The 16345-nt window shown below is 47.9% G+C and overlaps 1 protein-coding gene across 1 annotated transcript; it reads right to left on the bottom strand.

Moving 5' to 3' along the window:
- Nucleotides 1–5405: 5405 nt before the first annotated feature.
- On the bottom strand, nucleotides 5406–14383 carry rpl34 (ribosomal protein L34). Its single transcript, XM_086007159.1, has 5 exons — nucleotides 14358–14383; nucleotides 11411–11484; nucleotides 10579–10678; nucleotides 6640–6743; nucleotides 5406–5535 (listed from the first exon to the last, which is right to left on the bottom strand). The coding sequence occupies exons 2-5, from the start codon at nucleotides 11473–11475 to the stop codon at nucleotides 5451–5453; spliced, it is 354 nt and encodes a 117-aa protein (XP_085863285.1). The 5' UTR covers nucleotides 11476–11484; nucleotides 14358–14383; the 3' UTR covers nucleotides 5406–5450.
- Nucleotides 14384–16345: the final 1962 nt, after the last annotated feature.

Genomic DNA, 16345 nt, shown 5'->3' with positions numbered 1-16345 from the left:
CCTATCCCCTTTATTCTTGCCTCCAACAACATGCAAGGAGCTCATTGACTTCTTTGACACGAAGACTGAGACCATCGATTAGTTGCCTCTGCTGCTCTCCATTAAGCCAACCCCACCAGATTCCCTCCTGCCCTAGCCCTGAACCAGCATCTCTCTCGTTTCTCTCCCAGCTCATCTGGACTGAGATTCACTTCCTATTCCCTTGACCCCATTCCCACTAAACTGCCGACCACCCGACTTCCCTTCCCCCAGCTGCCATTGCAAATGGTTACCACCTCTGGTACTTCATCTCCCTCCTTTAAAAAACCTCTTTACCCCTTTGTCCTTGCAAGCTACAGCTCCAATCTTCAATTCCTCTCCAAAGTCCTTGAATGTGTTAATCACCTCTCAAATCTGTGCCCATTTGCCCCACAACTTTTTTAATCTGTTCAATCAAGTTTCTGCCCCTACCACAGCATCAGAACAGCCCATACCAGTCACAAATGACATTATCCCTTCTTATCTTCAACTCCTCTCCAGCCTTTGACATGGTCAACTATATCATCCTCCTCCAGTGCCTCCTCCGTTGTCCAGCTGAGTGGGACTGCCCTTGGTTGGTTCCACTGTTACCTTTCCAATCATAGCCAAAGCATCTCCAGCAATGGCTTCTGTTCCTACACCCACTGTTACCTACCTTCAGAGTCCCTCAAGCATTGGCCCCTCCTCTAAATGCTGCATCTTCGACATTATCTGCAGCCATGAGGCAGTAATGCTGACAACACCCAGCCCTCCACTGCCGTCGTGTTGTGAGACTGACCACTTGGATGAGCTGCAATTTCCTCCAGTTAAAACACTGGGAAGACCAAAGCCATTTGTCTTCCACTCCTGCTGCAAACTCTGTTCCCTCGCCACTGATTCCATCCCCCTCCCTGACCCATTGTCGCAGGCTGAACCAGACTTTTCACAACATTGTCCTAATCAACCCTGAGCTGAGTTGCTTACCCTGTATCCTGTCCATCACAAAGACCGCCTACTTCCACCTCAGTAATATCACCTGCCTGTTGAAACCCATGCCATCTTCAGACATGACTATTTCAATGTTCTTCAATGGCCAGCCTCCACGCTCTGTAAACTAGCTCATCCAAAACTCTGCAACCCATATCCTGCCCCGCTCACCCATCACCTCGGTCTTCGCTGACCTGCATTGGCTCCTGGTCTCTCAACGTCTCCAATTTAATATTTTCCTCCTTGCATTTAAATCCCCATCTCTGCAACATCCTCCACACCTCCAAAATTCTGTGACTCTGGCCTCTTGGGCATCACTCCCTCCCTTTGCCCCACCCCTCATTGGCAGCTGTATAGATATCTGCCTAGGTCCCACTCTCTGGCATTTCCTCCTTTAACCTCTCCACCTCCCTTCAGACCCCTCTTTTTCGCCAAGCTTTTGGTCACTGCTCCTGATGTCACCACCTTTGGTTTGGGTCCAATATTTTCAGATTATGCCATGGGACACTTTTCTACAGTAAAGGCGCTATATAAATACAAGCGTAGAGTGCATTTACAAAGGAAAGGAAGTGATGTAAATATGGATTTTAAGAAGGCATTTGATAATGCTATTAACAAGCCTATGTGGCACTAAGGCATATGGTATTAATAAGTGTGGAAGCATAGATAGAAAGTTGGTTAAAGGACAGAAAACAGAATAGTGGCTAATGGCTATTTTTCCAAACTAAAAGGAATGCAAATTTAAGAGAAACACATGGTGATGCATTTGGGAGGAATAAAGATGTATTCACTAAGTGGGAGGACACGTTGATACAGCAGTTGACAAAAAACATGAGATTCTAGGTTTAAAAACAGGTAATGTTAAACCTATACAAATCATTGTAGTTAGAATTTCCACAGGGTTCCCCAATCTCCTGCTATAACTGGCAGAAACTCCAGAATAACTGCTGAAGTTGCAGCAAGTGATTGGGAGAATTCCCATGGAAATCAATGGCAACTGTATCCAATCTTGTTCGCCTTAGACGCCCAATATTGACGTCAAGTCCACGGTGGGGGTGCAAAAATACAGGCCAACAATAGAAATGATACCCAAAGGCATTGACTAAGCCCGGGGCGTCAAACGTACGGGGCCCCCGGGTTGAATCCGGCCCGCATGTGCTGTGCTTGAGGTTGCCGTGAGTTCTGGAATGGGACATTACTCACTCAGGCACTGCTTCTAATAGCCTGGGCGAACCTCGTCTTTTAAGCTTTGCACACTTTTAAGGACCGCTGCAGAACTGGAAAAACCTGTCGGAGCTTGCATGGCGCACGCTCCACCTAGTTGTCCACACATTTTAAAGAAGGGTCCTGAAACAGGTGCAAGATCCTTCTTTACGTATTTAAATTAATCCGTGATTTCAGGTTTGCCTAAAAAGCGAGGACCAGTATGACGTGGGCTACGCCACCGGCACAGATTAGGTGCAGGAGCACGCGTCCAGAAATTGGTATACACTGCAACCACTTTACACCCAAAAATGGACGAAAAACAAATTTCTACCCGTGTGGCCAAGTAAATATTGCTGAATGTGGCCTATGCCAAGCTCTCAGATCAGACCTACTGTGTAAATTGAGTTTGACACCCCTGGTCTAAGCTGATAAGCTTTAGTTATGAGGATAGATCAGAGAAGATGGGGCTTATTATTAGCACAAAGATGATTAAGGGATTTGAACTCAAAATTGAGGGCCTTTGATAAGGTAAATCAGGGAAAACTATTTCCACTAGTCAGTGAGTTGGTAAAGGGGGGGTAAAGTTAATGTCATCACCGAAGGAACAAAGAGCGAGGTAAAGAGAAGTATCTTTTATGTGAAGGGTTGTCAGGATATGCTTTAAAAAGTGCAAATGAAAAATTTAGATGGGGAACAGGTGGCCAAATGGATAGCTTTCAGAGAGCCAGCACAGGTGTGATGGGCCACTTTCTGCAGTGCAAGACTCAAGTGGCATTCTCCTTGATGATGGATACCCACAGGAGGCAGGCCTTGTAAATGCCACCTGCTGCATACGGTGTCAGCAATTGCTCGGCTCCTGGCCACCCCGGAATGATAAGGGATGCCTCGAAAATCACTGCACAAGAAAGCTGTTCTCATTGTCCCCAAAGTCCCAGTTACCGTCCGACTGCAACCAAGGACATTGCCTCCAGCCCAAATCGCGGAGACAGGATCATTTATAGTCAGGGCAGGCGGCTCATACGCGTACAGAGGTATTCACCCCAACAGGAGCGGTATCGTCTGGTACCAGAGGGGCACTCACACAGTAGTTGAGTCATGGAAGATAGGAGCAGGAGTAGGCCATTCGGCCCCTCGAGCTTGCTCCGCCATTTAATGAGATCATGGCTGATCATCCAAATTCAGTACCCTGTCCCTGCCTTCTCCCCATATCCTCAAGAAATATATCCAACTCCTTCTTGAATATATTTAATGAATTGGCCTCTACTGCCCTGTGTGGCAGAGAATTCTACAGGTTCACCACTCTCTGGGTGAAGAAATAGATGCATTTAAAGGGAAGCTAGACAAGCACATGAGGGAGAAAGGAATAGGAGGACATGTTGATGGGGTTAGATGAAGAAGGGTTGGGAGGAGGCTCGTGTGGAGCATAAACACTGGCGTGGACCTGTTGGGCCGAATGGCTGTAAATTCTATCATTCTTGGCACACAGCATTGGGTCTGAATTCTAAGTGGGGTAATCGAGCGTGTGAGCCCGAAGCAGCCGAGCTGCATTAAGGCAATGTACGAAAATAACGGATAAAGATCCCCCCCACCCCACCCCATTCAGTGTGTCCCAATGCCAGATACGTTTGCAGCAAGACACGGAAGAAGGGTGGAGTGGATGTGAGTTCTGGTTGTGATTTCTCTCAATTGGCAAGTAACCATTATTGCATACTTCCTCTCGGCAGGGAACTTGGGTAAGAATGAGAGGGGATCTCATTGAAACTTATAAAACTCTAACAGGACTAGACAAGACTAGATGCAGGAAGGATGTTCCCGATGGCCGGGGAGTCCAGAACCAGGGGTCACAGTCTAAGGATAAGGGGTAAGCCATTTAGGACAGAGATGAGGAGGAATTTCTTCACCCAGAGAGTGGTGAACCTGTGGAATTCTCTACCACAGAAGGCAGTAGAGGCCAATTCATTAAATATATTCAAGAAGGAGTTAGATATATTTCTTAGGCTAAAGGGATCAAGGGGTATGGGGAGAAAGCAGGGACAGGGTACTGAATTTGGATGATCAGCCATGATCTCATTGAATGGCAGAGCAGGCTCGAGGGGCTGAATGGCCTACTCCTACCTTATGTTTCTAAGTCAGCTGTGTACAGGACCTGAAGGTACAGTCACCTCCATTTGCACCGTCCCCGCTCATCACAGGCAGCCGCCTATATCAGGCAAATGGCACTAACCATGTCACTACCATAGGCATCAATTACAAAGGTGGCGCTTATAATTTATATATTAAGCGCAGTGCTTATCGATTTATTACCTCCACTGCTTTTAGGCAGTCAGGTCTTCAATCAGAAGTTTGTAGAGTTAACAACTATGGGAGGCAATCGGAGAGTGGAGACTACAGTCAGATGTCTGGAGCATCACGGCTACACTCTCCTGCCACCATGTAATCGCCTGGGAGAGGCAAAATAACAGAAAAACCCAGGGCCCATAAGCGGAAAGAAACCTTCAAGGGCTGCTATGGTTCAAGAAGGCCCAACATCACCTTCTCAAGGCAACTAGGGATGGGCAGGAAAGGACCATGCCAGTGCTATCCATATCCCAAGAACAAAAAAAAAATCACTAATAATCAGACTCTCGTTATCAGAAATTCAGTGCACGCATTTTAAGCACAGCTTAAGTTTGCACTCAGAATACATCAACGGTCAAGGCATTTAACAAATCAAATGTACAGCTTTCGATATTGCGCTGTCTATCTCGATACAGGAAACTTTGTGCTATCCGGCACCGACGGGACCGAGCTGTTGCCGTTCCCTCAAAACTGCCGGACACTCCAGCGTTAATGTTGAAGCATACGGAGCTTTTCATCTCCGTATCTGACAACAAACACTGTTGCTTAGCAGCAGCTTCTAAACAGTCAGCCCGTACCTTGGAAGCGTCTCTGTAGCTTAGCAACAGCTTCAGAGAGACTTTCCAGAGCCTGACTGTTGGAAAAAAAACCTTACAAAACGGCTCCTGATTTTTGCCGGTGGCTCGAGCTTGCCGGACATTTAGCCTCCGGATAACACACAGTTTCCTGTACTACAGGAGATATGGATTCTTTAATCACTTAGTGGTGGTATCGATTTGGCAAACTTTCTTCCAAACAAGCAGCCCATTCTGCTCGCGACCCCAACTATCTACATTTTGTCAGGGGGTGGGGGGAATAAATATTCTCAAACAAACAAGTTCCAATTAGTATTTTACTTCCATGTGTATACAAAACTAGATGATTCACTTCGACTTCTGGCTCTGTGCTTGTGCCTTCAGCACCTTCACGACTATCTTCTGTTCCTCAATAAGGAATGCACGCTTAATTCTGAAAGGGAACAAAAACAAAAGGCACATCAGACAAAGTTTTACCACCGCGAGGGCCGCTCAACAACTGGGCGCCAGAGGGAAGAAAACTCTCCGTTTAGGTACCAGTCGCATATCCCACGTAGCTGCACGTGACCCGCACCGCAGAATCAATGATCAACAGCGGGGCTGAAAAATCCCCCGCCCTGGTGGCACACTCGGACCGGAACTCCAAGAGTGCAGCAGGCGGGCCCCTTCCCCCACCCCCGGAGCGTCCAATGGTCTATGGGGAGGAGTCTGCCTGCCTACAGGCAGCATGCACAACACCATTCCTGATTTTGGGGGTGAGAAAGGCACCCCCCAGAACCACTCACCGCAGTTTGCAGGTTCTGAAGGGAGGGCAGACATCCAAGGCACGAACAAGCCAATAACCAGGGGGGCATAGATTTAAAGTAACTGGTCAAAGGAATAGCGGGGAGTTGAGGAGATTTTTTCCACCCAGAGGGTGGTGGGGGCCTGGAACTCACTGCCTGAAAGGGCGGCAGAGGCAGAAACCCTCATTGCATTTAAAAAGTACTTGGGTATGCACGTGAAGTGGCGTAACCGGCAAGGCTACGGACCAAGAGCTGGAAAGTGGGGTTAGGCTGGATAGCTCTTTTTCGGCTGGCACAAACACGATGGGCCGAAATGGCCTCCTTCTGTGCTGTAAACGTCTATGATTCTATTCTATGACAAGCTGCTAGCGGGCAAGTTAGGCGACCTTCCCCTGACCCCACATAGATCACTGACCAGGACCAAAACCTTGTATCAGATGCCTTAACGCACCAACTACACACACTGTCTGGTTTGATATCTGCTGCATCAGCTCTGTTGAAACCTTTGACGGCCCCCCCATACTGGGTCCTCATGATGACCCCCCCATAACCAACAGAAAGCCCACCCAGTACAGTATTCCCCTGTAACTTCAACAGGCTACTTGAAGGCCCATGTGAGACCTACTCTATCACCGTCAGACTGAACACAGACTGGGCACTCTATATTCAGGGTCTCTTGTTGCAGGCAGGAATGCTCAATAAATTGATCAAGCAAAAAAAAAGCATCAGGAACGAGTCATTTTGAAGATTACCTGTCGCGTACACACTTGGCGCACATGGACCCACCATAGGCTCGACTGACGTGCTTCTTGGTCTTTGACAATCTCATTAGGACCTTGGGTCTAACTGCCCGAATCTGCACAAGTTCAAGAGGAATCGGTTAATTATCTATATTTGGTCAACAATTCAAACACAAAATGGTCACATTCAGCACCAAAATGAACACACTTCCCCATTAGATCAACTTGTAAATCAGTTAAAATAAATCTGACCTACGCAGGATGCTTTAAGGCATTTGGCCAAACTTCAAATTAGGTGCCGCTCCTAACTACATCTGTAGAAAACGTACTTCAAACAAAGCTAGGAACTGATGAACCAGCGGGCCAAACAGCGCCTTTCATCTCGGTTCAAAGACAATTCAGCCTGAGGGTGTCCTGTGGCTGCAAGGGTCCCGTGTGAAATGAGTTTGATTAGTCTCGATCCAGCTCCGAGATAGCCTGGGTCTTGCAGCAAAAAAAAGTGCCCTTGAATGGAAATTTCACCCAGCCTAATGAGGGTTGTCATAGGAAATGAGAAAGTGCCACATTGGTGCAGTACGGGCGCTCTCCCGAGAAGTGGAGGGAGCTTCAGTTGGCCTCTTGCTCTGCTGTATTTACCCTGGGAGTACGTGACGTCAAGACTGGGGTGCCTGAAATGGAAAGTGTCCCATTGCACAGCACTGATCTCACTCACTTCGAGAAGAGGAAAAAAAAAATGAACGAATGTATTAAGATTAAAAAAAAGTTCAATGCTATAGTGTTTTATTTGTTCTCGAGATGTGGGAGATACCAGCGAGGCAACAGTTACTGCCCGCTCCGAATGCCCAGAGGGCACTAGGCGTCCAACTAGGCAGTGCCGGACTGGAGTCACATGTTGGCCGGACCGGGTAAGGATGGCAGGTTCCCTTCCCCGAAGGACGTTAGTGAACCAGCTGGGTTTTGACAACAATCCGGCAACTTTATAGGTTATTTCTTTTTGGCCAAAAAGTGGAACTAGGCCAAGAAATGAAATACCACAACGTAGAATTTCAGTGCAATTAAAATAAGCAATGAAATGAGTTCCCTGTGACAATCACAGCACCGCTGAAAGTTCTCAACCAAAGCACGGGATCTACTAGAAACAGCCTCCCCCAAAAAACAGACATTAACCGTCGGATTTTTAATCTTAAAAAATATTTCTTCAGACTTTTTCTTGCGCTCAACACAACCAAACAGGATGTTATGCATTTTATTTTGCTTATTCTGGTGAGTTTTGTAACCAGCGTCACCAGTGGCGATCCCATGTCAGGTATAATGCGGGTTAGTTGCAGAGTAAAGGTCCTTTTACCGTTTTCTATACTGAAACGGGGCTCATTACCAAAACTGTGCTTCTATCAGACTCTAAGTACATGACTTCAAACTACAGGCTGACTAGGAGGGAAGAAACTAAAGATTCACAGGCAAAGATTTAATTTGGGGTGGCTCTTTAATTAGAGACAGGCACCTGTACAAACGGAGCTGTTCAAGTGGCAAATTCGAGCATCTGGATTATTTATAAAAACCATACTTGAATGTGCTATTCACATCGAAATGCTCAGCGTTAGTTCAAGTCACCCGTTTGATTCACAGCTTGACATGTAATAAAGAAATGGAGACAAGTCAAAAATTGATGGGGTGTTCACACAATTCACCCCAAATTTAACAGGCTCACCACCACAGGCTGCTCTCGCTCGCTGGAGTTTAGAAGATTGAGGGATGATCTCATAAGATTTTGAGGGGGATCGACAGGGTAGATGTCGAGAGGTTGTTCCCCCTGGCAGGAGAGTCCAGAACTAGGGCCCATAGTCTCGGGATAAGGGGTCGGCCATTTAGGAGTGAGATGAGGAGGAATTTCTTCACTCAAGAGGGTTGTGAATCTTTGGAATTCTCTACCCCAGAGAGCTGTGGAGGCTCAGTCATTGAGTATATTCAAGGCCGAGAGAGATACATTTTTTGGACTTCAGGGGAATTAAGGGAGGGGATCGTCGGGAAAGTGGAGTTGAGGTCGAAGATCAGCCATGATCTTATTGAATGGTGGAGCAGGCTCGAGGGGCCGCGTGGCCGAGCAGGCTCGAGGGGCCGCGTGGCCGAGCAGGCTCGAGGGGCCGAGCAGGCTCGAGGGGCCGCGTGGCCGAGCAGGCTCGAGGGGCCGCGTGGCCGACTCCTGCTCCTATTTCTTATGTCCTTGCAAGAAGTGCAGAGCCTTCTCTTACTCTAAAAACTCAACCCAGAAGAATTTGATAGTTGAAGTTAGACACATCTAATTCACTCAAACAAGCCAGGACCTTTGGTTGCACTATTTCAACTCTTGCATCGAGAGGCATCCTTCGTCTGAACTTCAGTTTCAGTCTCAATTCTATTCACGTTGGCGCTGATCTTATTTTGTCAGCCCATTTCGCCAGTACCAAATGTAGAGGCATTCAGGAATTAATGCCACCCCTCCAAATAACCATTATCGCAGAATACATCGTAGTCAGCAACAAAATGCAAATACAGGAAACTATTATCCGGCACCAACGGGACCGGCGTGGTGCCGGTTTATCAAAAAGTCCGGATTACAGAGAGGTATAGTTAAAAGGTACAAGAGCTCCGTACACAGCAACAAATCCAGGCTTCCCTGTTGCTTAGCAACATGTGCAGGAACTCCGGCCACAGACCAAGCGTCCCTGTTGCTTAGCAACAAGTGCACGAACCCCAGTTACACAGCCACAGATCCAGGAACTGCCACTAATATGAAGTAAAACTTACCTGAACCTACTCTTGAATTTTGCCGGTTAAAAGAGTGTTTCCTGTAGCAGGAAACGCTATGGGGGTGTTACTGTAAAGACTGCTACTCTTCAATACAGTCAAAAGCAGGACCAGATTGAACTTCTAAACCTGTAACAAAGGGGGAAGGAGCGTTTTCTCCGTTCAGTGCATAGACCCATAGAAGTTTACAATGCAGATTGAGGCCACTGTGCGAGTTCTTTGCTGGAGCAATCCAAAACCATCTCACTCTCCCCTGGTAGCCCTATACCTTCCTTTGTTTCAGAATCTTATCCGATGCAGTGGCCTCTGCCTCAACCGTGTGGTAAAGTAATCCATGCTCCAAGAAATGTTTCGTAACCTCTGTCCTCAGACTGACAATTTTAAATTGATGGCCCTCGTCGCCGACTCCCCAACCAGAGAAGAATATAGTCTTTCCCTATTCACTATCAAAACTCTTCGTAATTTAAACTAAAAGTCTATTAAATCTCCTCTTGCTGCTCCAGTGGAAGCAGTCCCGGCATCTCAAGTCTCTATCATAATTATAGCTGGGAAGCCCATCAGATCAGAAAACTGTGGAAACAAATCCACGCTCTCTGGAACAGAGGCCGCCGAGGGGAGACCTAATTGAGGTGTATAAAATTATGAGGGGCCTAGATAGAGTGGACAGGAAGGACCTATTTCCCCTAGCAGAGAGGTCAATAACCAGGGGGCATAGATTTAAAGTAATTGGTAGAAGGATTAGAGGGGAGTTGAGGAATCATTTCACCCAGAGGGTGGTGGGAGTCTGGAACTCACTGCCTGAAAGGGTGGTAGAGGCAGAAACCCTCATCACATTTTAAAAGTACTTGGATATGCACTTGAAGTGCTTTAACCTACAGGGCTACGGACCAAGAGCTGGAAAGTGGGATTAGGCTGGATTTCTTTCTCATCCGGCACAGACATGATGGGCCAAATGGCCTCCCTTCTGTGCCGCAAATTTCTATGATTCTCTGCCATGTTTTTAAAGTCAAGGCAGGACAACAAAACTGCTACTGCCCCAGACCATAGCTGCAGGGACAGGCACACTGTGGCGTCTCAATGTCCTACGAGGGTTTAACCACTTCTATTAGAAATCACAAGTGGTTTGAAACCAAAAAATAACACGCATGCATTAAAGTGACTACTTACACCGCGGAGTCTTCCGGGACAGATGCCGCATGCTGACTTTGGTGCTTTGCCGACCTTCTTGGTGTACAGGAACACGATGCGGTTACCGGGTGTGCGAGACCTTCACAATAAAAGGAAGAGGTTATTAAACAGCAAGATCGACTTTGGGAGCAAGGCACAACAACAAAGGCCAAAAAGGGATAAGTTACAAGGACAGGTTGCACAGAATAGGCTTATATTCTCCCTTCTATAAATATATTCAAGGAGTTGGATATATTTCTTAAGGCTAAAGAGATCAAGGGATATGGGGAGAAGGCAGGGACAGGGTACTGAGTTTGGATGATCAGCCATGATCGCATTAAATGGCGGAACAGGCTCGAGGGGCCGAATGGCCTACTCCTGCTCCTATCTTCTATGTTTCCCTTGAATATAGATGATTATAGGGTGATCAAATTGAGGTGTTTAAGCCGATTAAAGGAGTTGATCGGGTAGAGAGAGAGAAACTAGTTCCCCTGGTGGGGGGAGTCCAGAACAAGGGGGCATCACCTTAAAATTAGAGCTAGGCCATTCAGGGGTGATGTCAGGAAGCACTTCTTCACACAAAGGGTAGTGGGAATCTGGGATTACCCCCCCCCCCCCCACCGCCCCTCACCACAAAAAGCTGTTGAGGCTGGGGGTCAAGTGAAAATCTCAAACCGGAGATTGATAGATTTTGGTTAGGTAAGGGTATTGGGGGTCATGGAACCAAGGCACGTAGATGCACTATGATACAGATCAGCCATGATCTAACTAATTGGCAGAACAGGCTCGAGGGGCTGAATGGCCTATTTCTGTTCCTGCATCCAATACTTACAATCTTTTCTTGTTGGAGGCGGTGTTGTAGGACAACCTACGACGGTATGTCAGGCGCTGAACCATCTTTTAAAGCTGAAATAAAAGAGGGAACAGTCAGTCAATCAGAAATACCATTCAAACGGTTTTAGGAAAAAGCCTTACAATTCAGGAATTCTATCAACAGACGTAACCCACTGTTTAGCTCTGTGGAAATGACGTCATTCATTGTCTGGGTTTTAAAAAGGAACCTTGGTCTAAAACCAAGGAAATGGATATAAGCAAGTATCAGATTGGAAACCCGGCAGTGTTACAGATCAACTCGGCCCTTCTAATCAATATTGGCTAGCATGACAGCAATGTTAAAAAAATAATAGAAACTCTGACCCTACTCTGCTCAAACTGCAGAGGCAGTGCCGAGAAGGACCAAGAGGCTGATCCCTAGTGTCAGAAGACTGGAAAAACCTGGGCTGCTCAGCCTTGAAAGGAAGTATTTGAGCAGAGATCTTAAGAGATATACAAGATACAGATTGAATTGTAGCCGTCGGAATTGGATAAATACTTGAAGGAGAAAAAATTGCAGGGACACGGGGAAAGAACGGGGCTAACTGCATTGCTCTGCGAAAGAGCCGGCGCAGACTCGCTGGGCCGAATAGCCTCCTTCTGTGCTGTGCCACTCTATGATTCTAAGATGTTAATGGTACGAGAAAGCTAAATCCAGAATATTACAGGTACTTTAAATTAAGTTGCAACAGTAGGACAAGGAGGCAGGGTCAAACTAGTGAGCGGTAAAGACAGGTATCAGGAGGAAGTGTTCAGCCACACCAAGTGAACACTTGGAATGGACGCCAAGTCACAGCAGCGGAGGCAAAAGCCCCAGAATCAGACACTGCAGTGGAGAACCTCAGGCTCTCTCTGGTTGGATAACTTAAGATGGGCCAAACGGCCTCCCCCATTTTTCTCGCGACCACAGCCCTTATTCCACCGTCCCCCCCCCCCGCCGCCGACCTCACAAAAAAGCTTCAGGGATCACCACGATGTGCATCTTTCCTTTGCCAGTTTACCACACACCATGCCCTCAGAAACCAGTGAGCGACAAAGTGATTCCAATACAAGAAAAATAATCCACCACCATCCAATGCCCACACAGGACTGTGCAGCGACAGCATTCTAACATTCCAAGTCGTTACTTTCATCATTTCAGCTCCCATTCTTGTGGGCCATCTTCCTGACCCGTGTAGAATGACAGTGTGGTGTCGAAACGCGGCTCAGAAAGTGCTCAGTGGTCTGTTAACTTAAAGAAAGAACTTGCATTTCTATGGCACCTTTAACATCGTAAAACATCCCAAGGTGCTTCACAGGAGCGTTAATCAGACATAATTTGACAGAGTCATATTAGGATAGGTGACCAAAAGCTTGGGCAAAGAGGTAGGTTTTAAGGAGTGCCTTGGAGGAGAGAGGCGGAGGGGTTTAGGACAGGAATTCCAGAGCTCAGGACCTATGCAGTTGAAGGCTGCCAATGATGGAAGAGGAGAAGAAAGAAGAAGAAGAAGAAGAAGAAAAAAAAAAAAAAAAAATCAGGAATGCGCAAGAGCTCAGAATTAGAGAAGTGCAGAGATCTCGGAGGGTTGTAGGGCTAGTAGAGGGGTGAGGCCACGGAGGGATTTGAAAACAAGGATGAGAACTTTAAAATCAAGTACGCCCCAAACCGCATTACAGAGGATTTGTGCACAGCAAGATCCTTTCAAGCTGGCGTGTCAGCCTGGATGACGTGCTCAGGTCACTGAAGTGGGGGCTTGAACCAACTGAGACACGGCTGACCCTCCAGGGCAGTGCCGAGGGAGTGCTGCACTGTCGGAGGTGCCGTCTTTTGGGTGAGACGTTAAACCGAGGCCCCGCCTGCCCTCTCGTAAAAGGTCCCACGGCACTATTCCGAAGAAGAGCCGGGGAGTTCTCCCCGGTGTCCTGGCTAATATTTATCCCTCAACCAACATCATTAAAACAGATGATATTGGTCATTTATCACACTGCTGTTTGCGGGAGCTTGCTGTGCGCAAATTGGCTGCCAGTGACCACACTTCAAAAGTACTTTAGCATAACCTCGGCCCCCATTACATTTTTATATACTTATATATTTTTTATCCACCACTTTGTTTTGGTTTCCCCCCCCCTCCCTTTCCTTTTTTTCCTCTCTCTCTCACATGGCAGCTCTCTCCCATTCTGCCAGCGCATTTCACACCTAATCTAGAGCAGTCTTTTGTCTCCACTAGTCCTAACATCATCTCGTCTGGTTTTGAATACCTCTTAATGTCACTTCACTTCTCTTCTGTTCTCTCGCAGCCCGGCCTCTTAATCTATTTCATTCCCTGTGCCTCTTTAGTCTTAATAAAGGGTTTTCACCCGAAACGTTGACTCTATTTTCTCTCCAGGGATGTTGCCTGGCCTGCTGAGTTTTTCCAGCATTTTCTGTTGTTACTTCAAAAGTACTTCATTGGCTGTAAAGCGCTTTGAGACGTCCTGCAAGGTGCTATATAAAGTCTTTCTTTTGAATTGAACTGATCCCCCCCTCCTCCTCATCTAGACTCCAACCCCGGGGAAGAGTTCCCAGCTGAGCCTGGCTTCGCCTGCCGGGGGCCCGAGGATGTTAGCGGGCCTCCCTCTAACAGGCGGGGCCGAGGCCCAAAGCCCCGGGGCGGTGTCACCCCTCTTTCCCCCTCCACCCCGCACCACCAGTGGCTCCGGGATTGAGGCCTCGCTCAGACCGGGAGCGATCGCTCCGTAGGCCGGCCTCATTCCTCCCCCCCTCCCCCGGGGAGTGCCCCTCACAACACCCCGCAATATCCGCGCCAAACAAGCCCTCTCATTCAGAGGGACGAGAAGCGGCGGGGCCCCGCCGGATCCGTTGCGCGATGGCCGAGGATGCCATCCGATTGTCTGTAAAAACCCCGCAACCTCCACCAGCGCCATACCTGCAGCCGGCGTCACCGGAAAAAGAAGGAAGAAGTGGATGAAGGGCAAAGTTCAAGTCGAGCCACTAACCGGATGTACGGAATGACACGATCCAGTGAAGTGCTATGGGCGCCGCCATCTTGTTGTACGGCCACTGCTCTGGGCAGGATGTTGGAAAAGAAACACAAAAGCAAAATACTGCGGATGCTGGAAATCTGAAGTAAAAACAGAAAATGCTAGAAACGACAACTTTGTTTCTGTCTCTACAGATGCTGCCTGACCTGCTGAGTATTTCCAGCATTTTCTGTAGAAAGACTTGTATTTATATAGCACCTTTCTCGACCACTGGACATCTCAAAGCTCTTTACAGCCAATGAAGTACTTTTGAAGTGGAGTCACTGTTGTGATGTGGGAAACACAGCAGCCAATTTGCGCACAGCAAGCTCCCACAAACAGCAATGTGATGATTGCAGTGTATGTACCTTTAAGGGGAGAACTACTTTTTACAGCTCCTGTATACTGTAGTACCGGCAGTGACCACACCTGTATATAACCCTGAGTAAGGATCTGTACAGTTAGTTTTAGAGTAACCCTCATCCAGTAAACACCTGTTGATTGTTCTCTGCAGTAGACTTGTCTAATTATTGAAGGACACACAACATCAAGATACACGGATCTAACATTGGCGACGAGAAGATTCAAACCTACCTGCAACTCTGCATCACCTCCCAGGGATTCGCTCCTGGAGAACAGTGAAAGAAGAAGGCTGAGTCCAGAAGCACGGGCGTCGACCATCCAGCGGAGACTCCAGCGAAATGGGCTGGCAACAGGTACGACGCAGACCCTTCCTGGACAGCGGCGGCTGGAGCCGATCGACGGCACGGAAAAAGGCCGAGCAGCGTCGACGGGAGAAGAGAGAGGGTGGAGCGCACAGGGCGCAGCCGCTGTTCAGGACCGAGCGGCGTCGACGGGAAAAGAGAGAGGGTAGAGCGTACAGGGCACAGCCGCTGTTCAGGACCGAGCGGCGTCAACAAGAGAGAGAGGCGTGCAGGAAAACGCGCAGAGTGCAGCCGGTGTTCAGGGGCCGAGCAGCGTCAGCAGGGAAGAAAGGAAAGCGCGGGAGATGTCATTTTGAGCCGCAGCGGAGAAGAAGGGAGAGCGCGGGAGACGCCATTTTGAGCCGCAGCGGAGAAGAAGGGAGAGCGCGGGAGACGCCATTTTGAGCCAGTCTAACCACACCCAGGGATGCCGAAGAGTGGCAGTGTCACAGCGTTCGACAATGAAGTCGAAGATTGGACGACATATGTCGAACGCATAGAAGTGTACTGCAAGGCGAATGAAGTGCCAGATGACAGGAAAGCGCTGGTATTGTTGAATTCAATGGGTGCAAAAATGTATGGCTTACTGCGAAACCTAGTAACCCCAGAGAAGCCAGTGGAAAAGGATTTTGAAAACATAGTGTCAATCCTACAGGACCACTTAGACCCCACACCGCTACTGATAGCGGAAAGATTTAAGTTTCACAAAAGGAACCAGCATAAAGATAAAAGTAATGCTGAGTTTTTAACGGAACTGCGCAAGCTATCGAAACACTGCCAGTTTGGAACGGGACTAGCAGATACTTTAAGGGACAAGTTTGTGTGTGGGCTTCAAAGTGAAGGAACCCAGAAACGGCTTCTATCAGAAAAGGATCTTACGCTGGACAAGGCTTTCAGCATGGTAGTATCACACGAAGCAGCAGCACGGGGCGCGGCAGAGATACAACGGAGACCGCAAGAATATGGCACAAATGAAATGTCATACGGAACAGTGAAGTGCTATCGCTGCGGCAGAACAACACACGACCATAAGGATTGCTGGTTCAAGGACCAAGTGTGCAGACAGTGTGGAAAAGTAGGACACATAGCAAGAGTCTGCAGGTCGGAAAAGAAAACCAGCAGCAAGAAATCCCCACAGGAGAAGTACAAGAAGGTACATAAGGTGACGGAGAGTAGTGCAGACGAACAGG

Source organism: Somniosus microcephalus, chromosome 2 (genome assembly GCF_052327205.1).
Source record: "Somniosus microcephalus isolate GS21.2 chromosome 2, FLI_Smic_1.0, whole genome shotgun sequence".
NCBI lineage: Eukaryota > Metazoa > Chordata > Chondrichthyes > Squaliformes > Somniosidae > Somniosus > Somniosus microcephalus.
This window is presented reverse-complemented; position numbering and strand designations above follow the sequence as displayed.